The sequence below is a fragment of the Oncorhynchus kisutch genome, linkage group LG17 (genome assembly GCF_002021735.2).
Source record: "Oncorhynchus kisutch isolate 150728-3 linkage group LG17, Okis_V2, whole genome shotgun sequence".
In the NCBI taxonomy this organism is placed as follows: Eukaryota; Metazoa; Chordata; class Actinopteri; order Salmoniformes; family Salmonidae; genus Oncorhynchus; species Oncorhynchus kisutch.
Genome location: NC_034190.2, coordinates 37,649,312 through 37,676,108, shown reverse-complemented (window position 1 = coordinate 37,676,108; position 26,797 = coordinate 37,649,312). Strand labels below are relative to the sequence as shown.

Below are 26,797 nucleotides of genomic sequence, written 5' to 3'. Positions count from 1 at the left end.
TAAACATTTGAGAAATTAGAAGCTGGCTATTAGTAGTCAAGGAGTAACTGGTCAAGGAGGTACTAGTCGAGTAAACAGGAGGCCCTGAAATGACCCATAGCTATTAGTACAATGTTATTACATTACTAGGAAAGAAGTGTGTTACATACTCTTCTATGTCATCTCCCCCAGCTGCCAAATGGAGTGACGTACCACCCCAGCACCCACCAGGACAGGCTGGGCAAACTGCAGGAGCACCTGCGTATGCTCTCTGTACTCTTCCGCAAGCTGCGCCTCGTCTACGACAAATGTAACGAAAACTGCACCGGTCTGGACCCCGTACCCCCAGAGGTGAGTTGCCACTGTGCCAGGACCACTCTGTGTATCACAATCAATATATAACCAGTTTGAGCCGGACATAGTGTACTTTACCACAGTTGACGCCATTTTGGCTCGGTGTACAAACCCTACACAAACCACTAATGCAGATTTATGGACATTTCGGTTCTTGCCAGAGAGATTGGATTACAGTTTCCTCATACAAAATGTCTGAATGTACAGTGCCTTGCGAAAGTATTCGGCCCCCTTGAACTTTACGACCTTTTGCCACATTTCAGGCTTCAAACATAAAGATATAAAACTGAATAATTTTGCACGCCCAATTTTTCAGTTTTTGATTTGTTAAAAAAGTTTGAAATATCCAATAAATGTCGTTCCACTTCATGATTGTGTCCCACTTGTTGTTGATTCTTCACAAAAAAATACAGTTTTATATCTTTATGTTTGAAGCCTGAAATGTGGCAAAAGGTTGCAATGTTCAAGGGGGCCGAATACTTTCGCAAGGCACTGTAGTGAGGGGATCCACCGTGGCTGTGAAGAAACTTCAGAGGAACCCCTGGTGCCTGCGGGATTCTTATCTCTCCCACTCTTATCAGGTCTACCTCGGGACAGACACCCTATTTCCTATATAGTGCACTACTTTTGCGCAGGCCAGTAGTGCACTCTACAGGGAATATGTTTCCATTTGAGACGCGACACTCGGCTCAGCTCCACATTCAATTCAATGGCCGCTTTGTGTTTGTCCTGAGGGCCTCCTTAGTGTCTGTTATGGACACCCACCTCTAAATACCCACCACTTTATTTTACTGAGCTACTCGGTTGGCTACTGTTTTAGACCTCATGCTGGGCGATTCCACTTTTTTATTGGTGGTTTCATTGTTGCAGTCTTTTCTCCTATTGATTTGGAGACAATTGTGTTTTAGAACATGCAATGTGTTTTAGAACTGACATTGCATGCACACGTTTAATTAGGCTTTCAAACATACAGTACCAGTCGAAAGTTTGGACACACCTACTCGAGGGTTTTTCTTTATATTGTATTATTTTCTACATTGTAGAATAATAGTGAAGACATCAAAACTGTGAAATAACACATGGAATCGTGTAGTAACCAAAAAAGTCTTAAACAAGTCTAAATATATTTTAGATTTAGATTCTTCAATGTAGCCACCCTTTGGCATTCTCTCAATCAGCTTCATAAGGAATGCTTTTCCAACAGTCTTGAAGGAGTTCCCACATATGCTGAGCACTTGTTGGCTGCTTTTCATTCACTCTGCGGTCCAACTCATCCCGAACCATCTCAATTGGGTTGAGGCCAGGTCATCTGATGCAGCACTCCATCATTCTCCTTCTTGCTCAAATAGCCCTTACATAGCCTGCAGGTGTGTTGGGTCATTGTGTTGTTGAAAAACAAATGATAGTCCCACTAAGCGCAAACCAGATGGGATGGTGTATCGCTGCAGAATGCTGTGGTAGCCATGCTGGTTAAGTGTGCCTTGAATTCTAAATAAATCACTGACAGTGTAACCAGCAAAGCACCCCCACACCATCCCATCTCCTCTTCCATGCTTCACGGTGGGAACTAGACATGCTGAACAGTGACAATTATGAGACAGCCTATAGGGAGGAGGTCAGAGACCTGGCCGTGTGGTGCCAGGATAATAACCTCTCCCTAAACGTGATCAAGACAAAGGAGATGATTGTGGACTACAGGAAAAGGAGGACCGAGCACGCCCCCATTCTCATCGACGGGGCTGTAGTGGAGCAGGTTGTGAGCTTAAAGTTCCATCACCAACAAACTATCATGGTCCAAACACACCAAGATAGTCGTGAAGAGGGGACGACACAGCCTAATCCCTCTCAGGAGACTGAAAATATTTGGTATGGGTCCTCAGATCCTCAAAAGGTTCCACAGCTGCACCGTCGAGAGCATGGTTGAATCACTGACTGGTATGGCAACTGCTCGGCCTCTGACCGCAAGGCACTACAGAGTGTGTACGGCCCAGTACATCACTGGGGCCAAGCTTCCTGCCATCCAGGACCTCTATACCAGGTGGTGTCAGAGGAAGGCCCAAAAATGGTCAAAGACTCCAGCCACCCTAGTCATAGACTGTTCTCTGCTACAGCACGGTACCGGAGTGCCAAGTCTAGGTCCAAAAGGCTTCTTAACAACTTCTACCTCCAAGCCATAAGACTCCTGAACAGCTAATCAAATGGCTAGCCAGACTATTTGAATTGTCCCCCCAACCTCTTTTACACGGCTGCTACTCTGTTTATTATCTATGCAATGTCACTTTACCCCTACCTAACCTGTGCCCCCGCTGTCACGTTCTGACCTTAGTTCCTTTGTTTTTGTCTTTGTTTTAGTATGGTCAGGGCGTGAGTTGGGGTGGGCAGTCTATGTTTGTTTTTCTATGTTGGTTTTTGAGTTCGGCCTAGTATGGTTCTCAATCAGAGGCAGCTGTCAGCTGTCAATCATACTTAGGTAGCCTTTTTTCCACCTGGGTTTTGTGGGTGTTTATTTTCTGTCTAGTGTGTGTTGTCACCTTACAGAACTGTTTCGGTTTCGTTGATTCACATTTATTATTTTGTTCCAGTGTTCAGTTGTGTTTTTTGAATAAATCAATATGGACAATTACCACGCTGTGTTTTGGTCCGATCCTTACTCCTCCTCAGACGAAGAGGAGGAAATCCGTTACACCCGCACATTTACTCTGTACCGGTACACCCTGTATTTAGCCTCGCTAGTGTTATTTTTCTGCTGCTCTCTAATTATTTGTTATTTAAAAAATAAAATAAATGAACACTTATTTTTTCAAGTAAGCATTCACTGTAATATCTAGACCTGTTGTATTCGGCGCATGTGACAAATCCAATTTCATTGGATTTGAAAAGGAAAGCAATTCCACAAACTTTTAACAAGGCACCCTGTTAATTGAAATGCATTCCAGGTGACTACCTCATCAAGCTGGTTGAGAGAATGCCAAGAGTGTGCAAAGCTGTCATCAAGGCAAAGGGTGGCTACTTTGAAGAATCTCAAATATAAAATATATTTTGATTTAACACTTTATTGGTTACTACATGATTCCATATGTGTTATTTCATAGTTTTGATGTCTTCACTATTATTCTACAATGTAGAAAAAAGTAAAAATAAAGAAAAACCCTTGAATGAGTAGGTGGACAAACGTTTGACTGGTATTGTATACAGTACATTTGTTTTATGTATGGGCCATGGTGACGGAATTATGCTGAGACTCAGATTGTTCACTAAAATATATACCAAACAAAAACCATAGATTTCAAAGTTTAACAAACCGTGCAACTCTATGCACAATGACTATTTTTAACAATTCCTACTGAACATTTTACAAACACGCATTTACAGGAAGAACTGTGCAGATACAAAGTTTGTGAACAGAATGAAACGGAACATTTTCACAGTTTTTTGCAGTAAATGTAAATTTTTGATAATGTACAGTGTATTCATTGTGCATAGAGAGCTATAGTTTGTTCAATTTTGAAATGAATGGTTTTTGTTTGCCATACGTTTTGAAAGTCTCAGTATAATTCAGTTACTGTAGAATTGCCCTTATGGCATACTGGCTTGCTGTATTTCTCTCTCAGGGGGGAAAAGTTACACTTTTATTTGTCATTCTGGTCATATGTAAACCTCACTGTCCATTACACTCCACAGTTGTACCACTTCATTTAAAATGTTTACCTATCCCCCCAGAGGCTGTGCAAACTACTTACTGTGCTGATCAACCAATACTTCACTGCAACATGTTGTCTGGAGGGAGTTGATTTTGGCCCGCCGAACGCTGCCATTTATCATCCCCTGAAACTCAAGTGGCTGACAAGCCTGCCGGCCGCAGTCCTGACAATCATGCTATTGGCTGGCCGCTGACCGGGCTTTCCCCAAACAGGAAGTGGAATCAATGACTAAGCCAGCGTGACCTCATCGCGTTCCTATTTAGCAGCAGGCCTGGTAATGAACAACTGGGGAAGGCTTCCCACATAAGCGGTTTTCTGTTTTTTCCCAGAGACTGGGGTTATGACTCACACCCACAGTCACGGAGACAAACACACACTCTTTCTCTCTCGCCCTCTCTTTCTACCCCGCACATTTTCCCCCTTCCGGACTGCCAATAACAGCTCTTACCTTTAAATTCAATATGTGTTTGGCTCATAGCTGGAATTATAGAAGTAGAAAAAGTTTTTCCGCCCCTAACAATCACAGTTGGCCTAATATAATATCCAGCACGTCTTCTGTCTTCTCTCCAACACAAGTCAGACAGCTTAGGGTTTGGCATCGGTCTCTCTGACTGACTAGAGAAAACTGCCAGAGCTGTCTCTTGTTTTTCTCATGTGATTCTCTCTCTGTCTGTCTTCTGGCCTGGCCCTATCCAGCCCTGCAGTAATGCTTTGGTCACAGCCTGCTTTAATCATTGTCTACACTGGCCTCTGCCAGTTGCTAAACCTCAGGTCATTGACTGCAATGAAATGTGATCAACTACTAGGTTATTTAGAATGTTGAATAGCACTCAGCCTCAGATTTGTGTTGGACTTCACTGTGTTTTCACGCCTGCTAAGGCTTTTGGTTGGCTCTTGTACCTAATCTTTATGTATTTATTTATTTAGTTATTTATGAGTTATGAGAAGGATGCTGTAGCCGTTAATGTTGTTTCTTTTCTCAAATCATTACCTCGTTCCTACATAACCGTTTAAGCAATCTCACCTTACACAGCCATGTATGATAATAGGAACCCAGTAGACGACAAGTGTTAACGCTAGTATAATGGTACCATTTAAGATAAGCCCGTTGATCTTGATGCAGTGCAATAGAGAACAATGTGTTCCATACAGCACTGCTTATTATCCTGCAGACCAGCAGATGTCAGTGTGATTTAAAGCAGAGTAGTCGGTGTAGTGTCAGCCAGACAACGTCAAGCACAGAGAGCGCTTAAAAAGGAAATAAGCACTTGGGTATGGACTGTGGAGAAGTCCTGATTCTGAATTGGTGGTGGTGGTATGGAACTGTTTGTAGATTAGATTATATTTAAAGTGTTTTTGTGATCTATACAAAATCCCTATTTTCTGCTCATGAAGGCAGTTCTAATTCAGTATAACGGGAGGGAATGACATAGAAATCTCTTTTATACAAGCTTAGTAGGGAGAGTTTGTGCTCACGCAAGCAGTATAGATAGACCTATTGTAATGGACTTGGTGGACTATATATTCTTAGGTTTTAATATTGCCTAATGCAGGGTTTCCCAAACTCTGTCCTCTAGACCATCAGGGGTGCACTTTTAGTTTTTTTGCCCAAGCAGGACACAGCTGATTCAAATAATCAACGAATCATCAAGCTTTGATCATTTGAATCAGCTGTGTGGTGTTAGGAAAAAAACAAAAACGTGCACCCCTTGGAGTCCCAAGGACCGAGTTTGGGAAACGCTGGCGTAAGGTGTTTGCTTCCAAGTGTTGAGCTACAGCTCTGTTACTATGTATCGGTATGATAACGACTGTTTCTTTACAGCATTTCATGCACCTATACATAGAGTATGGAGACTTTAGAGAAGGGAGTGAGTCTATATTTGTCACGTTTGTATTTCTTTGTTTGATGAGATACAGAAGCCAATTAATGTTTTTTTTCCCTCCTTTTTTAAATGGATCTTTATTTAACCAGGCGACTCCCATTGAAATGGTCATCTCTTTTACAAGGGAGTCATATGTATTTTCCTATTGCAAACCAAAGCACCAAACTACTTATCAATTTACCATCCCCTCATTGAACGCCTGTGGTCATTGTATTTGTTTATATCCACCACCTCTCCCCCACACAGCAACTCATCCCCTACGTGGAGGACGACAGCTCCAAACACGATGAACGCTTGGCCAGCCAGGCCCGCCCGGCAACAGAGGAGAGGAGAGAAATCCTGGAGGTTAACAAGGTGAGCTGCCCACTGGGGATTTATAGATATAAATGTACAGTACGCTGGGCTTTAGAGAGCACAGCCCTTTATATAAAAAGTAACCCAAATAGGGATTCTAGGAGGAGAGAGGCCAAAAGAGAGAGAGAACAGATGCTACAAAGAGAAAAAAAGATCTATGACAAAATATATTGTGAAGACATAAGCTACATATTGTACACAATACTCCCAGTACTCTTGTGTACCTTATCTTACTTAAAGTATTAATAGCCTGTCTATGACTGTTGAAAAAACGTTTTTTGGTAAAAACACATCATGCATTATTTGGTAGCGTTGCATCTTTTATTAGCCCCTGGTCATTGTGTGTGTATGTGTGTGTGTGTTCCTCTGTGCATGCTTGCCTGTCTGAGTGTGCTGAATCATAATGGAGTTCACAGAAGTCACAGATGAGTATTGGTTATTTTTAAGAGCTCTATCTCCCTCACTGCTCTTAAAGGTAACCACTGCAGTAAAACATGGGCTGAACACTGAGCGTAACTAAACTTAGGTGCATGCCAAACAAATGGTGTATCCGGTGCATGCACACAAACCATAAGCATCAATATCAGCATTCTAGCTGACCCGTGTTGCTATGAAACATACCACATACCAAAGGAGAGTAGCCACGCACATCCAAACATAACAGGCCCAAGACACATTGAACGCAGAGTAACTACGAACGTCCAAACGTAGCCTAGGAGCTGGACAAAAATATAGCAATGAAAACAATGAAAATACTCATTTTAAATGTGGGAGCACTGAGCAAACGGTGAAGTGGACAATTGAACATTCACCATCTTAGCTGCTCATACCACAACGTTACTACCCGAAACAACAGGGCACATAGGAGACAAGAAGAACGAGAAGTTAGGCTTCAATTGCATGTCTGCAGCAGCCATCCCCTCCGCTTCACGCTGCTCCAGTTGGAGCCCAAATTCCCAGCTGCATATTAAAGCTACGATGAGGAGAACATATTTTGGGGAGTTAAAGGGGTCACCTCATCAGGAGGGGAGTGATGTGGCAGAATGCGGAAAGCAGATGTTTAGGAGGCCCGGCTGCATCTGCTGCAGCGAACCGAGCCAGATAGATAGAGCCAGGTTAACATGTAATAAATGGGAAGATTTTAGTGTGAAGACATGCCACATATTGAACCAAATACCAGATTCCACAGGACGAGAGAGAAAAGAGGGAGAAGAGAAGCTCCAGAGAAAGAGGAAAAAATGGATGGATTACTGGACCGGATGGATAAAGGAAATTTTAGTGTGAAGACATATTGAGACATAGGATTCCAGCCATTCCAGAGGAGGAGAGATGGAGGGAAAAGAGGGAACACTGAGAGGGAGAAAAAAAGAGTGACAAGACAGATGACCGGATGAACCGATATGTAGACAAAGGGAAGATGTCCGAGGAAAGTTCTGCATATCGAGCCAGAGAAGATTCTCCAGTAGAAGAGAGAGAGAGAAAAAGAAGAGACACTTGAAGGAAAGAGAGAAGACCGATAGATGGAAGTCTACAACAGACAGACAGATAGATATGTAGACAGTTGGAACGATACTGGCTTCTAAAAGAGAGCAAAGACTGATGGAATTCCTCTAGAAGACAAATACAATTACATATACTGCACTGTAAATCAATGACAAACACAATATAAGATTGAGAAATAAGATTATAAAAAGAAAATAGACTGATGTCGAACTGAATTGATAGCTTTATGTCCCCAGAAGGGAAAGTAAAACAAAAGGGTAATTGACACCTGTATACAGTAATATCCCCATAGTACAAACCGATGTGAAGGCAAACAACTATAGCCTGGTCCCAGATCTGTTTATGCTGCCTTGACAACTCATATGGCCAAACAGATGTAGGACCAGGCTAGCCCTGTCTTTTGTCTTTTGCTCCAACCCAGCAGGAAAGGTATGTAAAGAGTAGAGTATGCTAGGTTAAAGGAGGTTCACTGGAGGTGCTCCAAGATAAATGACTCCTCCATGGTAATGTCTTGCTGCTTTATGGGCCGCCCTGTGTGTGAGTGATAGCCTGTTCTCGTTATCTGTCGATTTGGGTAATTGCTGTTTGTCGGAGGCGCGTTGACTGATGGTGATGCAATCTGTCGAGGGAGGGAGAGAAGAAGGGAGAGAGAGATGGTGTGCATGCAGCCGATAGTGTGTGCTTTGGTGTAAGTATGAGTGAAATATGTGTGTGTGAGTTCATTTGAGCATGTAACCTCTGTATGAGCAAGTATGGTGTTTGCATAAATGTTTAAGATGCATCAGCTATAATTTATTGCCACCTAATGGTCTGAGATTGCTCTGAGCTGCAGACCGATTGTGCATATCAATTTCCTTTTCCTCACTTTCTCCTCTGCTCTAACGAGAAAAACACAAACTCTGAAGCGCCCAAATGACCCCAAATTAGAGCCTTAATGAATGCCTCGCATTAGTGGTCACACACCAATTAATGGGAGGAAACAATGAATATGACAAACCGACAACCTGATTCCCTTTTATCGAATTGAAATTCCGAAGATGTTTTGCTGATAAGCATTTACGTCCCATCTGTGTCGCCTTTTACGTCCAAGAAGGACCCCTGACTGACTGTGTTTTCTGCAGAATGCATGATGATGATGATTCACTGGGCTCTCAAGAGTATTTGATAATCATTCCATCTGGGATATGAAGCTTCTGCATTGTCATCTCCCCATCACTCTTTCTCTTCCCTACTTCACCCTCCTTCCTTTCCTCCATCCTTCCTTCTCTTCTTACCCTCTTGGGTCCTAACTGATGACCAGCTCCTTCGGGAGTGTCACAGGCAGTACCTTCCCCGTGATACGGGAGGGGACCTGGGACCATCCCGAGTGCTTCTCCGTTGCAGCCCTGCCATCAACACTCGGCCAGCGTTTGATTTAATACCAGCCTAAGTGAGAATAAATTCCTGTCATAGCCCATTAAGGAGGCCTTGGAGAGATCTGGCCTGTTATTAATTCTCCACAGCTCCTCTCTTTCTCTCTCCGTCTCTCCTCTCTCTCCTCCCCCTCCCCTCATTCCCTCCCTCGCACACACTCCCTTGCTTTTTTAATATCCTGTTAATTACCGCGTCTGTCCTCTTTATTCAAATGAAAAAGTGAGAAATTAAAAGCAAAGGCAGTTTGTAATTTCAAATCGGGGAAGTGTGGGGGGGTGCCTCTCCAATGGCGGTGCAGTCGTGGATAATGAATTGCAGTGACATTGGCCGGTTAGCAGTGTTCTCTGAAGAGCCGGCCGGGGTCTGTGGAGGCCTAATGATAAACAAACAGAGACCCAGATGATAATGAGACTCACTCGGAGAGAGGGATACGGATGGCTTTATGTAGCGCTCGTTCTCTCTTCCTCCCTCAACTACTCCCTCTTTCTCCCCCTCTGCCTTTTTCTCTCAACTCCTCTCCTCTCTCTCCCCCTCCCTCTCCCCCCCCCCCCCTTCTCTCTCCCCCTCCCTCTCTCTCTCCCCCTCTCTCTCTCTCTCTCTCTCTCTCTCTCTCTCTCTCTCTCTCCCCCTCTCTCTCTCTCTCTCTCTCTCCCCCTCTCTCTCTCTCTCTCTCTCTCCCCCTCCCTCTCTCTCTCTCCCTACACACTCCAGCATTAGCAGGCTGTTCACAGGAGGCGCACAAACCTCCATGTTATTATCAGGCTCATATGTAGCCCATTAGACCAGTGTGTTGGCCAGGAGCTTTTTAATTGGTGAGCAGGAGGTCAGAGGGGAAATGCAGCACAACTCATGTTGTTGGAAGATCAGGGGGCTGTTTTTGGAATGAGAACGTATTTCGAGTGAATTCTCTGATATATTTTCTAATTTGTTAAACCGTTTAAGGAATATGTAACCATTTAGACTAGAGTTTTTTATTTATTTTCAAAATGTTTTTTTTAATTCTCAAAATGGATTCGTTAACTACATCAAGGCAGGCTGAAAGTCTTACTGGCTTGAAAGAGGAAGGATTAGGTGCACAGCAGTATGTCTATTGTGACCATGGTGACGCCACCAGGTTGATGGGTTCGCTGTGAATCCCACCTGTTTAGAAATGGATCCCAGGAACTTGAGATATGTTGGTGTGTAGGGCTGTTACGGTGACTGTAATACCCCCACACCGGTGGTCACAAGTCATGACCGCAGTCAAATTCCACGTGACCGTTTAGTCAAGTTATCTAGTCTTTTCCAAGCTTTTTTTTTTGGTAACCTTTTATTTAACTAGGCAAGTCAGTTAATAACACATTTTTATTTACCATGACGGCCTACTCCGGCCAAACCCTAACCCGGACGACCCTAACCAATTTTGCACCACCCTACGGGACTCTCACGGCTGGTTGTGATACAGCCCAGGGTCGAACCAGGGTCTGTAGGGATGCCTCTAGCACTGAGATGCAGTGCCTTGCGCCACTCGGGAGCCCCCAAACACACCAATTAAACACTTAATTAGAGCCCATGAGTTCATGTTGCGCAACATTTCTATAGGCTATGCAATTGCGTGAGAAAACAGAGTTTTGATGGTCTCAATTAAAAAGTTGATTCCATCAGCTTTCTATAGGCTAGACCTACTATATTTATTTATCAACCTTCCTAACACTAAGCACATTGCTTGTCTTTACAACAGGAGTATAGCCTACCGGGCTGGCATGAAAATGACTTGAGGCTGTAATTGCTGCCAAAGGTGCTTCAACAAAGTACTGAGTAAACCTGTTTTTTGTCATTATGGGGTATAGTGATGATTGTTGAGGGAAAAAATGGTTTTAATCCATTTTAGAATAAGGCTGTAACGTAACAACAACGTAACAAAGTCAAGGGGTCTGAGTACTTTCCGAATGCACTGTATATTATTTAGAATATTTAAAGGCAAGATTTAAATAAGAATAGTCTGATGGGTGACAATATTAGCCTATCACTTGTGAATTATATATCATCACTTGTGAATTGTATATCATCGCTTGTGAATACAGTAAGGCATGAAAGAGAGCATGCCTTTTGTTGTTGACTTTTTAAAAAATCATAGTTGCACACCCATGTAGCCCATAGGCCAACATGTTTTGATAAGGTTTGTATCACTACTAAAGTGGCCAAATAACTTCTTAAAATTAAGCACATTAATCCGCTTTACAAGGGGTGTAGAGCCTAACTGGCATACATAAGCAACGCGTGAGCTTCAAGTTTGGGGAAGATAATTTTCACCATAAAAATGCACCAATTGCATTTGCAGTCACTTTTGATAATGGTGTTTTCCCACTAATTGCATTTTGGAACATTCGCGCTTATAGCCTACTGCCGTGAGCACATTGCTACACTTATAATATGAAGAAATAGCCTAATAGTTGATCAACATTCTGATCTGTTAAATTCAGCCTCATTGCTTTTAAAAGGTTTTTTGATGCTAGTGGTTGTATTAATTTGGAATATATTGCATCCCACAATTGTCCCAGACTATGTTTGGAATATTTATTTCTCACACAGAAGGACAAGTTGACCAGTAGAATAAGTCGACATAAACTAGTGCTTTTGCTGTTTGTTAGGCCTACTCATCTTGTTGGCTGATGAAAAGTACATTTGGACAGTTCTTCCAATATGTGCCTCTGAATTCAATAAGGATGCGCGCAGTTGTGTCCCCGATGTGTCTCTTTATTTGTAGCCTGTGAGGACCTGAGATGCTGTGAGAAGGACCCGATCACGGGATCATGACGGGCATTGGCTAATAAGAATGACGTTTTTATGAGAGTGGGGAATTATAATTATTATATTCAGCCCAAGAGCACAACGGCCACTGACCAGGGGGCATTACGGCCACACAAATGCCGCTGGGAAATTCGAGTCATTATCAGGTGCTTGTCAAATTGTGAGAGACTGATGAAGTGTGTGCAGACTGTGCAAATTAACAATGCAGAGCTTATACCTTTAAAATAAAATGAGAATTTCTCAGCAAATCTTTTCTGCTAAATAAATTAACTAGTGTAGTCCACAGCCATATGTCATAGCCAGATCAGGAGTATGATCAGGGCTAACATAAAGATAACTCATGCTATTCTCATGCTATTCATAAAGATAAGTATGCTATTCTGTTCTTCTAAAATAGACCACATTTTCTTCATATCATGTTTCTTTAGACCTGTCCTAAAATAAATATTGGATTTATTGTGATGGTGTAGGCTATATTAAATGGATTTATTAGACTATTTAAAATGTAGATGTTCCAAAGGTTTGCATCAGTGGCTTGTAGGCTATGCGTGGAAGCCAGGAGATGCTAAATGTGTTTATTTCAATTAACGGTCAATTACCGTGAGACTAGCAGTTATTTGCTTGACAATCACCGGCTGACAAAATTTCATGACCGCTTACAGCCCTATTGGTGTGAAGAGTAAATCAGGCCGACGACTGGAATCTGCTGCACCAACAAAACAAGTGACACTTAGCCTCTCTCCCCAAACACCAAACCTTGTTCTTGCTCCCCTCGTGTAAAAAGAGCTAAAATAACATCTCAAATCGGTGGAGACTTTAGTGGAATTACACCGCCTTTCATCTTCCCAGATATCTGCCTGCCTCATTTTCTCTCCACGGTTGCATATGAGATCTGGGCTGGACCCATATGCTCTAATCCCCTGACAGCTGAGGCAGAGATGAAAGAGCCCGGCTCGTTGGCCCTGAGATAGAGAGGGAGGCATCACCGAGCAAATGCAGTCTAAAGCCCCCTATACCTCACACTACACCCGAGTTCTCCAAGCTAACCTTCTCTACTGCACCCTTTCTCTCTAAACTACCCCTCCACCATTACACCCTATACACTCTCTCTCCAAGTTAACCATCCTCACACCCTCACTCTCCAAGCTGCCCCTCCACTACACCCAACACCCTCTCTCTCCAAGTTCCCCCTCCAAAACACCTTTACACTTTCTCTTTACAAGCTACCCCACCACCTCCCACCCTCTCACTCACTCTCTCCAAGTTAACCCTCCACTACCTGCTCACCCTTCAAGATACCCTTCCAGGATGGACATCATCTCACTTCTTGCAATCCAAACCAATTGTCCGACACACTGTCCTATTCATTCACACTCTTTGACTGTATGGCACCAGGCTCAGACAAATATTGATGGTCCGTAACGTTAGCACAAAGAAAACTGTACAGATATATCTTCTTTTGCTACTCCGACTGCCGTAAGAGAGTTACTCCAGATGGGCAAATGTATCTCCTTTAAGCATATTGTGTCCCCAACTGAGTTCTGAAAACTATGAACTCTCTCTGCTCTTCTCCCAATATCATCTGAAGAGATTATAGGGAAAACTATTCAGTTATTGGGTTTATCAAACTTCCATGAGATTGCATGATAATCCTGATGATTTGAAGGCATCATTACAAGTCTTCCCTTCTCTCACCTCGTCTGCTTCCTCATGTCTCCATTGTCCTTTTTATCTATACTGAACAAAAATATAAAAGCAACATGTAAAGTGTTGGTCCCATGTTTCATGAGCTGAAATAAAAGATCCCAGAAATGTTCCATATGTACAAAAAGCTTATTTCTCTCAAATGTGCACAAATTTGTTTACATCCGTGTTAGTGAGAAATTCTCCTTTGCCAAGATAATTCATCCACCGGGTGTGTCATATCAAGAAGTTGATTAAACAGCATGATCATTACACAGGTACACCTTGTACTGGGGGACAATAAAAGGCCACTCTAAAATGTGCAGTTTTGTCACACAACACAATGTCATAGATGTCTCAAGTTTTGAGGGAGCGTGCAATTGGCATGCTGACAGCCGGAATGTCCACCAGAGCTGTTGGCAAAGAATTTGTTAATTTCTCTACCATAAGCCGCCTCAAAACTTAATTTTAGAGAATTTGGCAGTACGCCCAACTGGCCTCACAATCACAGACCATGTGTAACCACGCTAGCCCAGGTCCTCCACATCTGGCTTCTTCAGCTGTGGGATCATCTGAGACTAGCTACCTGGACAGCTGATGAAACTGAGTCTTTCTGTCTGTAATAAAGCCCCTTTGTGGGGAAAACAAATGCTGATTGGCTGAGCCTGGCTCTCCAGTGGTTCCCACTGTCGTGACTTGACTTAAACATTAATCTGAAGACTGTTATTTATCTAATTACCTAACTATGTTTAATTATTACCCAATTCAATGAATCATGTAACAATTAACTCATTAGGATCTGGTGCACCATGAGAGAGTTTCTTTAAAGAGTTACCATCTCCCGAATTAAATTAAAGGTCTTTACCTATCACATCCATAAACAGTCAATTTATTAATCAGAACCTCATATCATATCCTCATTCTGAACTGTCATAACCTCCTTGCATCTGAAAAAAAACAGCCTTACTTATGATTCAGTACTACACATTGTTTTACTTATTTATTTACTAGCTAATTAAATTGGAACACAGGATAAACATACACACTTGCATTTGTTATTGACTGGGGACTTAATATGCTGAAAACAGGTCCCTAGAGAAATGACGACAACATGGCTGCTTATTAAATAAGAGACAGAGAGGGAGCGAGAGGGACAGAGACACTTAATATTGGTACATTCAGATTTTTTTTTGCTGCACGCTTGTAAGGCTCTGATTATCTGAAATGGTTCCGACAAGTCTTCTACGGTTGTCCTTCTCTGTAGTTGTCCGGTATCTGGTGACTTGTCGTGTAGTCCTGAACAGAACTACACAGGTGACTTTCCTTCCATTCACTCTTGAAGATGCTTCTTTGAAGATAGGCTAGCCAGCCGTTTTGATGGTTTGAGTAGAGTAACAGGATGGTCCTACTTAAATTAGCTTTCGAAGATACTTTACTTAGGACAGTTAATCAGCCATACCAGTGATTGTCCGGGATTGTCCTCGTGTTTAGATTCAAAGCTCAAACCACTTTAAACGTGCAGCTGCAGCTTCACTTCTTTCTAGTCTGATAAGTTAATTTCTTAACCCATCATTTATTCAGTTTGTTCGAAAGGGGCGGTTCCGTCAGGCTGACACGCTCTCTGACCTCACTTCGGGGCGGTGACTACTCATGGTGCAAAGTTATGTAAAACAATGATCTTTTATAGCTCCTCAAATTACATCCCTCACTTATCAAAAACACTCATCATTTTTCAAATTGCATTCACAACACATAGTATGGACACTTCATACATGTAGTGGGTATACTTTCCAAGTTACAGTGTTTCCTTTATAACGTTTTTATTGACATTATAAAATCAGAAACAAAATGATATTAGTGTTTTATAGATCGCCTCTGGTCATTCCCCATGGTCAATATTAGAAATATTGTTCCAGTATTTGCTTTTGAACGTGTTAAGAGTTTCGGCGGGAAAAGTCTATTTGCAACAAAGAACATTCCTTTTGGGGAATCTGGGGGAGGGAGACCTGAATCTTTTCCCCTTGATTTATAACAGGATGTGAGTTATTAATCCTCACAAGTTCTTTCCTCCCCCCTCTGCGGGTGAGAGGGGGTCTGATTGAAGTTATTCATTGCAAACCTGATCTATTTGATCCTCGTGGACAGTCATGTGAAATCCATAGATTAGTGTCTAATGAGTTTATTTCAATTGACTGATTTCCTTACATGAACTGTCATTTAATAAAATTGTTGAATGTTGTGTTTATTTTTGTTCAGTATACTTTCTAAACTGCCTGGTCACTGTGCAGAAGCTTTTATTTCAGGGAACTTGTTGTGAACCCACAACTTTGGGGATACACATAGTTTCCTAGCACAATTCTCCAACCAATTGCGCCCTCTGAACCCTACATACAAGCTAATCCTCTCAAAGACCCCAATTGCAACAGGACAGGTTTCTTTTTGTGCTTCTAATTGAATTCTTGCTTATCAATTCCCATGTCACCACGCCCCCATGCCAAAGCCAACACTACCCTCATCAGCATACTCTAGCTTTAAATCCTAAACGGCGCTTTCAAGATGGGATGAACTTTTCAACTCTGGGATTACACATTTACTGTACTGAAAACTTGTGCCTCCTTGACTGTAAAGCAACTTACATGCGAGAGTGGATCTCCTGGTGTTAAAGCTAATGTTTAGTGTTTGCCAAAGGACGCATTCATCGTCCAAGTGCTTAGGTCAGACGAAATAGGCCTACTCACCTCTGTTATGTGGTGCACATGTTATCCAGCACAAAACGGTTCTACAATGAATATTGAATACATTGAACACCTTCCTAAATATTGAGTTGCACCCCCCCCCTTTTCCCTTAGAACAACCTACATTTTTCGGGGGATAGACACAAGGTGTCTAAAGCGATCATGTTGACTCCAATGCTTCCCACAGTTGTGTCAAGTTCACTGGATGTCCTTTGGGTGGTGGACCATTTTTGATACACGCAGGAAACATTTGAGCGTGAAAAACTCAGCAGTTCTGCAGTTCTTGACACAAACCGGTGTGCCTGTCACCTCGTTCAAAGGCACTTAAATATTTTGTATTGCCCATTCACGCTCTGAATGGCACACATACACAATCCATGTCTCAATTGCCTCAAGGCTTAAAAATCCTTATTTAACCTGTCTCCTCACCTTCATCTACACTTATTGAAGTGGATTTAGCAAGTGACATCAAAAAACGGATCATAGCTTTCACCTGGATTCACCTGATCAGTCTATGTCATGGAAGTTCTTAATGTTTTGTATACTCATTGTTTGGCCCAACCATTGGTTTTAAAGAGAGGGTGTGAAATGGCAGTTTAGCCTCTGTGCCCCTTTATATATAATCACTGTGAACAAAATCCCAAAGCAGAGCCCAATCAACTCCGTTACCTGGCAGCAAGTCAAGCGCTGAAGAGGGCTGGGCAGGGAGAAGATGGAAAAAAAGCACCAGCAGCACTGCTACTTGTAAAGCAGCAGAATCAATGGGAACTGTTCTGCAACAGTTGGCTGCACTGCAAGCTTTCCAGCTCAGTGCTGAGGAGATATTGAAAGGCGGGGTGTATGCAGAGGATGACAACATGTCTATTGTATTTCTGCCAGTGAGCGGTGGAAGGCTTTATCTCCCTCACCAAACTTTGGGCCTTTGTTCTCCTGGGAGGCCCATGTCAACTAGTTGGGCAGTTAAATTCTCCCTTTAAAAAAGCCATAAAGTTTATAAAGTCAATTAAGGCTATTAAAGCAATGTCAGACAAATTAAGGTTGCTTCGCCGAGCTCCCCAAAGGCCGCTGTCAACTGCAAAGCCCACTTAGCATCAGAAGGCTCCTCAAGCAGGTCGCAGTGCTGGCTTATCACCTCAGTTCAGTTTGCACTGTGCTTACTGAGGAGGGAACTTGCCCGGTACCCAACCAGAACAATAGACTTCTACAAAAAAATCCACCAGCCACTATGGTGGCCTAGATAGTCTGCACTTGTCATATAACATAGTATACAGATATGCTACATGATGCATGCCATTGAGAGAGTGCCTTTTCTTGACCAACCCCTCTCTTGACGATGGCATGCCCACAATAACAGAACACCAAATACAGTGCATTCGGGAAGTATTCAGACCCCTTCCCATTTTCCACATTTTGTTACATTGCAATCTTATTCTAAAATGGATTAAATACAAAATGTTCCTCATCAATCTACACAAAATACCCCACAATGACAAAGCAAAAACATTTTTTTATGTACATAAGTATTCAGACCCTTTGCTATGAGACTTGAAATTGAGCTCAGGTGCATCCTGTTTCCGTTGATCATCCTTGAGATATTTCTACAACTTGATTGGAGTCCACCTGTGGTAAATTCAATTGATTGAACATGATTTGGAAAGGCACACACCTGTCCAACAGTTGACAGTGCATGCCAGAGTAAAAACCAAGCCATGAAGTCGAAGGAATTGTCTGTAGAGCTCCGAAACAGGATTGTGTCGAGGCACAGATCTGGGGAAAGGTACCAAAAAATATCTGCAGCATTGAAGGTCCCCAAGAACACAGTGGCCTCCATCATTCTTAAATGGAAGAAGTTTGGAATCACCAAGAATCTTTCTTGAGCTGGCCGACCGGCCATACTGAGTAATCGGGGAACAAGGGCCTAGGTGACCAAGAACCCGGTGGTCACTCTGACAGAGCTCCAGAGTTCCTCTGTGGAGATGGGAGAACCTTCCAGAAGGACAACCATCTCTGCAGCTCTCCACCGATCAGGCCTTTATGGTAGAGTGGCCATACGGAGGCCACTCTTCAGTAAAATGCACATGACAGCCCACTTTGGAGTTTGCCAAAAGGCACCTAAAGAAACAAGATTCTCTGGTCTGATGAAACCAAGATTGAACTCTTTTAGCCTGAATGCCAAGAGTCACGTCTGGAGGAAACCTGGTACCATCCCTATGGTGAATCATGGTGGTGACAGCATCATGCTCTGGGGATGTTTTTCAGCGGCAGGGACTGGATGACTAGTCGGGATCGAGGGAAAGATGAATGGAGCAAAGTACAGAGAGATCCTTGCTCCAGAGCAGGACCTCAGACTGGGGCGAAGGTTCACCTTCCAACAGGACAATGACCCTAAGCACACAGCCAAGACAACGCAGGAGTGGCTTCAGAACAAGTCTCTGAATGTCCTTGAGGGGCCCAGCCAGAGCCCAGACTTGAACCTGATCGAATATCTCTGGAGAGACCTGAATATAGCTGTGCAGCAACGCTCGCCATTCAACCTGACTGAGCTTGAGAGGATCTGCAGAGAAGAATGGGTGAAACTCCCCAAATACAGGTGTGCCAAGCTTGTAATGTCTTTCCCAAGAATACTCAAGGCTGTAATTGCTGTCAAAGGTGCTTCAAGAAAGTACTGAGTAAAGGGTCTGAATACTTTTGTAAATGTGATTATTATTATTTTTAATTAAATTTGAGAAAAAAAGTCTAATCTTGTTTTTGCTTTGTCATTATATGTTATTGTGTGTAGATCCATGAGGGGGAAAAAACATTTTATTACATTTTAGAATAAGGCTGTAATGTAACAAAATGTGTAAAAAGTCAACGGGTCTGAATATTTTCCAAATGCACTCAAGATTGTGAGTTTGGGGAAGTGAGAGCATTTGAATGTCTTTTGGACAATGGACAAGGCCCACTCAGTCATGACACTCCAAATCTTTATCTTCATGATGGACAGACCATTCTCTTCTCACGAAGACAAGTTTCAGAACCGACGACTCCTCGGCTGCCAATGACAGCGAGGTGGCACCGATAGATTATGGAGAAGAGTGCTATCGCAGCAATACGAGTTCTTTCTCTTCTCCTTTTCTCTCCTCTCAATCTGCCTAATCCCCTCGCCTCACTCACTTACACTTGTAATTCCCAGCCAGATCCACCGGAGTGAAAGCAGCGACAGGGCGGATAAGCCGAACGGAATCCTGAGTGAAGGCACATTTTTTTGCACGACTTGCTATTTTCGACTTTGGCTGGCAACTTTAAATCACGGTGAAGCCATTCGCCAGTTATCGTCAAAATCCGCTCAATGAAAAAGCAACCGTGCTCCGGAAACGATTGTTGATGGAATGTCAAAAAGGATGAAAATGAGTAATCTCTCGTCTATTTATATCATATCAAGATTAGTTTTGTTTGGTATAATTAATCAAAATCCTGAATGTTTCTAATGGGGCAAAATAATAAATTAACACAAATGTCAATTGTGTAAGATAATAGACTGTCTGCTGTTTGTACTTTTGGGACTATACCAGACTGTTTGAAAATAATAGAAATTACAGTGTGAGGGTGGCTGAGATGTTCCCTCCAAATGTGATAGGGTTTGCTCTTAGCACGTCGTCACTCAGCCAAGAGAGAAATATTTGAATGAAACTGAATTTTAATAATAAGAGGTTTTGATCTAAAATTCTGTCTCTCGCCCCATTATTGAGGACGGCTCCTTTTTATCTCACTTTGAGATGAGGGTTGAAGAGAATCAGATGAAGGGAGTGGAGAGAGCGAGAGAAGAAAAAGTGTGAGAGAGAGAAAGAGCCCAGCCCCAACGCTTCTGGCTCAACGTTCACTCAGTTCACACCCAGGTGTTCTGTATGATAAACCATCACCACTCAGATATCAAAGTTCTCTCACTTCCAATTGTTCTCCTTTAAAGACGCGACTAATGACAAAGTTATTCTGTTCAAAGTCTCCTCCTGTAAATCTAACCGCCCTTCAGATATGCATAACCACTTTGTCTAATCTTTGCTATTTTAACACACTGATTTGACTTGAGAGGAACCCTTTAAAGTCAGACTAAGAAAGACGAAGATGACTGAAGCTGTCAAGATAAAACTTCTGGGGTATTAATGAGTCATTGGTATCATATTGAATTGCTCGTCTTCTATCACTAAGTGGCCCGAAACTATAGTGCTGTCTTTTAGATGATTTGAAAGGACAAAGAGAACGTACATAGGAAAGGAGATATGCTGACATGAGTATTGCCGATGCCCTGGAGCACTCCAACATCTGCCTGGGCAAAACTGCCTCTGTCCTGCCCAGGTGTGCCATGAAAGCACCTGAGAGAGAAAGGCAGGATCTCCTCAGCGGTTGGCTGGCCATATCAAATGAAGCTTTATTTGTACAGTACATTTCAGACATGGAATGCAAGTCAATGTGCTTAAAAAAAAACAATGAAAATAAAAGCTGAAATATTTACTACACAACAAACACAAGATAAAAAACTAAAGAATGACAAAAACTGAATGACTAAAAAGCAACCTGAGGAAAAGCTAAGCTAAAAAGTTGTTTTAAGATCTCTTTTAAATATGTCCACAGTTTTGACACCCCTCAGGTTCTCTGGCAGGCTGGGAGCATAATAACTAAAGGTTGCTTCTCCATGTCTCTTGGTCCTAGGCTTAGGGATAGTTACAAGGCCAGTGCCAGGGAACCTGAGGGACCTACTGGGTACATCACTTAAAAGCATGTCCGACATGTATTGGGGTGCACAATCGTAAATTGATTTAAAAACCAATAGAATAATCTTCAAATGAATTTTAAAACTCACAGGGAGCCATTGCAGAGACCTTAAATCCGGTGTAATGCGTGCTCTCCGTCTGGTCTTGGTCAGTACCCGTGCTGCAGCATTCTGTATGTTTTGCTGTTGACCAATGGCTTTCGTGGGTAAACCAGACTGAAGACCATTACAGTAGTCAAGGCTGCTTGTAATAAAAGCATGGATGAGTCTCTATCAGCCTGAGAGAGAAACGGCCGCAACGTGGCAATGTTCCTCAGGTGGTAAAAAGCTATTTTGGTCACATTCCTAATGTGTGATTTGAAATTTAGTTCCGAATCTAAAACAAAACCTAGGTTTTTTACCTGGTATTTTATCTTTATTGTCTGTGAATTCAAATGTGCGGCCATATTCTCTCTCTGTGCTTTGGCTCCAACAATAAGTACCTCGGTCTTGTCTTGATTTAGCTGGAGGAAGTTGTGAGCCATCCAAGTATATAAATCACTATTACAGTTTAATAATTTATCAGTGGAGCTAAAATACTCTGGTACCTTGTTCACGTTCACCTCACACCCTGAAAATGCTTTCATCTCCCAACTGAAACCTGCATGCACGTACACTCGGATGCACACACACACACACACCTCTGTCAGTCCACTGTAGTGTACTGTATTAAGCTGTGTCTATGCTCAGGTAGCCATTTTTTCCCCCACAAACCTGCTTATTGTCTGCGGGAGGCCTCTACAGACGGCAGCTCAAACCCCAATTCTTTGTTTACTTTCATGATTTGTTGAACAGCCTACCTGCTATGCCCTACACAATGTCAGACCGTGTCAAAAGGAACAAACGTGGACGAAAACGGTCTTGAGTGGCAGGCGAGGAAATGAGAGAGTGCATCCCCATGATCCCTGAAGAGAAAGAGTGAGTGAGTGAGGGAGGGAGTCGGACCCTTCAGCGGCATGCAGGCTAAGCTTGTCAGAGGTGCGGAAGGCGAAGCAGTTCTCTCAGGTTTGGCCGACCAGTCAGAACTGTCAGAGCCATCACTTTCCATCAGCAGTGGGATCGTTCATAGACCTGCAGCTCTGAAATACGAGTGTTAAAAACACATTCCACTGTCTTCTCTTCTGTTTCTCTCCCAACGGTATTGAAATGTTACGCCACAAGCATTTCGCTACACCCGCAATAACATCTGCTAAATATGTGTGTGTGACCAATACGATTGGATTTGAAGGTTGGAGTAGCAGTTAATTCATTCATCTGAGTTTTTTTTTTAAAGAAGGATTTCAGATTTGTTTGTTGGTATTTGTTATCTCAGAAAAAAATCCATATATGTAGAGTATATAGAGGGATCACTGCACGTTTGTGACATTTCATTGTGTGCAACAGTACTTATGTATGACTCAACAGTATATCAGAGGCTGAACTGAAATTCCAAAGATTGGCTGATAGATCTCTCAACTCATGAATACAAAGATAAAGGACGTCTTTATTTAAAGAGTCGCTGGTGGGGTTCATGAGGTGCATCCTGTATAGTACAGTACACGCTCCTCCCTTCCGGTGACACAAAATGAAACCCTGGTGGCAAAAGAGAGAGAAGAACCCCCCTAGACACACAATGGAACTGTTCCAAATGTTCCAATCCGGAATATCTTCAAGGACAATCAGCTAAATAGTTTACATTAAGAGGGGCTGTGTGAAATCGATTGCTGAAGGTGTTATCTGCGCTCGCAAAAATGGCTGGTAATTAGTCACGGCTAAAGGAGCATTAGTGAGAGAGCAAGATGGATTTAATCTTTAATACATTTTCTCTGCACTGCAGATACAGTAGCCACATGAGTGTCTGTCTCTCCCTCTACATGCTATATTCAGCTAGCTAGTCAGACCACTATCTTAAGGCATACCTAGCTAGACTTCTCCAACACTGGTGCTAGGCCTGGGCCTGACTGAAGTCCTATAAGGACACTGTTAGCAGGTGTGCTTTTGGAGCAGCTTAGGCTCTGCCATTATTTGTTTGTGCATAAACCTCAGCAATAAGGCACTTGAGTAAACTGCAGCTGTTGACTTTGAGTTTGGACTTATGTGTTCAAAGGTAATCTGCGGGCAAACTGGCTGTGAGTGGCCGATTCTGTCCAGATGTGTGTGTGTTTAGAGATTAAACTACTGCAGGGATTGCTAATGTCAGCCAATCAGCTCTGCTTGTTCAAAAACAAAAGGAAAATCCTCACATGGAACAACTACTGTGTTCTTTCAGTTGAGGCTCTTGAACCTAATGCCCCTTTCAAAGCATTTCAAAGGCATCTTATCAACCAACCACCACTGTTTAAATACTTGTATGTCTATGGCTTGTTTGATGGGCTCTGACAATGTGATTTCATGTGCTTTATTACAGAAGCTCAAACAGAAGAACCAACAGCTGAAGCAGATAATGGACCAGCTCAGAAACCTCATCTGGGAGATAAACTCCATGCTGGCTGTTAGGAGTTGAACGGCAAACACGGCGACACAGAGAGAGAGACACACAGGCGCAGGCGCGCATACAACACACACACACACACACACACACACACACACACACACACACACACACACACACACACACACACACACACACACACACACACACACACACACACACACACACACACACACACACACACACACACACACACACACACACACACACACACACACACACACACACACACACACACACACACACACACACACACACACACACACACAGAGGAAGACATGGTTGTTAACTGGATATCTGACAGGGTCCCTCTGAGGCTGATGCTGACGCTGCACTTTAGAAATGCAGGCTTTTGCAATATACAACCGTCAGTCCCAGAAAAAGAGGGTGAAGAAAGCAAAGAACGAAGAGAAGTTGTGCGATGGAGAAATGCTGATATACACTCACCGTACAGTTTATTAGGTACACCCAGTTAGTAACAGGTCGGACCCTCCTTTGCCTCCAGAACAACCTGAATTCTTTGGCGTATTCTACAAGTTGTCTGGAAACGTTCCACAGGGATGTTGGTACATGCTGACGCGATGGCATCATGCAGTTGCTGCTGATTAAATGGCGGTACATTCATTGTACATAATAAACTGTCCGATGAGTGTAGTTGTCGCTTACAAAATGGTTATTAAGAGGACTTTCAGAGTTATAGTTTATTTAATATCCTAAGATATTTGACAAATACTAAGATATTTTTGACATTTACCCATTTAGAGTAGTTTTGAAGTTCGATTTCCTTCAAGATGTGTTTATACATTCCTAAACCATTTTAACTCAAATGATATACATGATGACATGTTTGTGGTGAAGAAGAGCACAGATCTGTGCAAAAATACCATAAAACAAATCATAGGGCACATTGCTGAAAATAAGTTTTAAATGAAATCACTGCTAGCTAGATTGAGGTCTCCAGTTTCCCCCCCCCACATAGATCTGTTCTCTTTTGCAACATGAACATGGTACAGTGTAGTGAAACAAAAGAGTTTTGTGCTTCTGCTTTTCATGTGTGGTTGGCTGCTTGATGTTGACGTGTCAATGCAGTATCTTCTGGACTTTATCATTATCACAATGTCTGGTTAACTTTAGGAATTCTATGGCACTATAAATCCTGCTGTGATTTAGACCAACCCTGTTTCTTTCTGTTCTATTTTCATATCTGTGGGGCTCACTGCTCACGAGAACAGTCAGATCAAGTAGGGACGTCCGTGGTCTTTGTGGTCTTTTTGGATTGTCCCCAGGCTTGAAACACTTGTTTTTATTACAGGCAGAAACAGTGACAGCCCAGCCAATAAGAGACATAAGCAGCTGATTAGGGCCCCGCGGTTGCTAGGGGCCCCCGACCCTTGGATTGAATGCCAGTGTTATGATACTGATGATTTGACGGGACAGATGGTTTGTTTACAAAGCTGATGGTTTCGACGGTTGTGGCTAGATGGAATAGGTGAAGCTCCGCCTCAAGGGCAGAACTAACTTGACTCAGGGGTAGGTGAAGCTCAGGGGGTGGAGTTTTCAGGGGGAAACTTTTCAAATACCGATTGCGACTTTTGTTTTCCAACCTTACCTAAAGTTCTTAACTAATGATATTTCTAATCTATTGACTTAAAGCGGTTCAGTCAGACACTTAAATACGTGAAAATACCAGAGCAGTGGATTGGGCAATGGGGTAGGGACCAGAAGGTCATAGGTTTGAATCTTTCCAATCAATGGCCTTTTCTCAAAGATTTATTGTTGCCTTTCCCTAGTAGGGAATTCTCACCCTCAACACCCAAACCATGTTTCAACTGGTTGGAGAATATTCTTTAATGTTTTCGATTGGGATTTCAATTTGATGGGTGAATCTCATTTGTTGCTCTCCGATTCCTATCTCCTTGCCTCCTCAAAATGCACTAGAGGAGAATATACAAGGGCAGGAACTGCAGATATTCAAGGAAATACAATGAGATTCACGCCGACCCGTTCCCAAAATATTGTTGTTCAAGTTAATATCGCAAATATACCAAATCAAAAATATAAAACGTATAATCAAGGAGATTTGATGAGCCAAAGAAATGAATAACCCAGTGTGCTAGTGCATGGTGCCTGCTACATCAGGGATGTGGCTTTGATTCCTATAAGAGACGCATAAATGCAAGGGCATAGCCAAAGGTTGACCACACAAATGAACCATGAATAGGCAAGGAGATCACAATTCAAAGGTTCAGGAGGCAAGTTTCAGGCAAAATAAAGGCTTTTAATTATTAATAGTAATGACAAACTCCGTGTCAGAGAGCTCTCAGTGCAGGCCAGGTGCTGCCTATTTAAAACATAATTAGGACAGGTACCTTGAAGGGCAGGGGGTTCTGGGCCTTGTAGTCTTTACCACGATGGCCATCTTAAGGCAGACGCCCTGTGGATCCCGGATAGCACGGACCATCGGTGGAAGGGCTTGTCACATCACGCAAGTGTGGTAGTGCAACAATATGAGACGGGCTATAAGCCCATAAGGCTAGGGACGGCCCTGGGCGGAAAGGAGGAGACTGGAGCCGACAACAGAGAAAGGGCATGCCGCGGGCTATCAGGTCTCGGACATTTATATTAATATCAGCTTCAGATACGATTCCGATAAATCATTTAGAAGCTGGTTTGGGTCCTATCCAAGTTGTGTTACGAGGTTATTGTCCACAGGGAGATGGTAGAGGACATAGGATGCATCCCAAATGGCACTCTGTTCCCGATATAGTGCACTACTTTTGACCAGAGCCTATGGGTCTCCGGTCAAAAACAGTGCATTATGTAGGGAATATGGTGCCATTTGGGATGTGCACATAGCAAGAAAAGCAAAGATGCTCTTCCACAAAGTAAAAATCAATCGCTGGATAGTGGATCATAATTTCTCTTCAATGGTATAATTCCAACCTGGTTATGGTTGAGGACAATGGTGAAGGACTATCATTGTATGGTACACAAGGAATACATTCTCATTCGATTGAAAGTACAGTATATTGATTTGTCTGTTTATTGTAATAATGGGCCTCCTTGTTTCTGCACCATTCAAAACAAATTATTTGCCGACATTACTATGCTTATGTTAAACAGCAGGATACACCTCGCATCAA

At 42.7% G+C, this 26,797-nt stretch overlaps 1 protein-coding gene across 1 annotated transcript in view; it reads left to right on the top strand.

The window, feature by feature from the left end:
- med30 (mediator complex subunit 30) overlaps positions 1-24,829 on the top strand; it is a 33,355-nt gene extending 8,526 nt beyond the window's left edge. The window contains exons 3-5 of the mRNA XM_020505677.2: positions 172-330; positions 6,164-6,271; positions 23,571-24,829. Of these exons, the coding sequence (XP_020361266.2) occupies positions 172-330; positions 6,164-6,271; positions 23,571-23,666 (363 nt within the window). The 3' untranslated portion in view covers positions 23,667-24,829. The remainder of the gene's footprint in view (positions 1-171; positions 331-6,163; positions 6,272-23,570) is intronic.
- Positions 24,830-26,797: the final 1,968 nt, after the last annotated feature.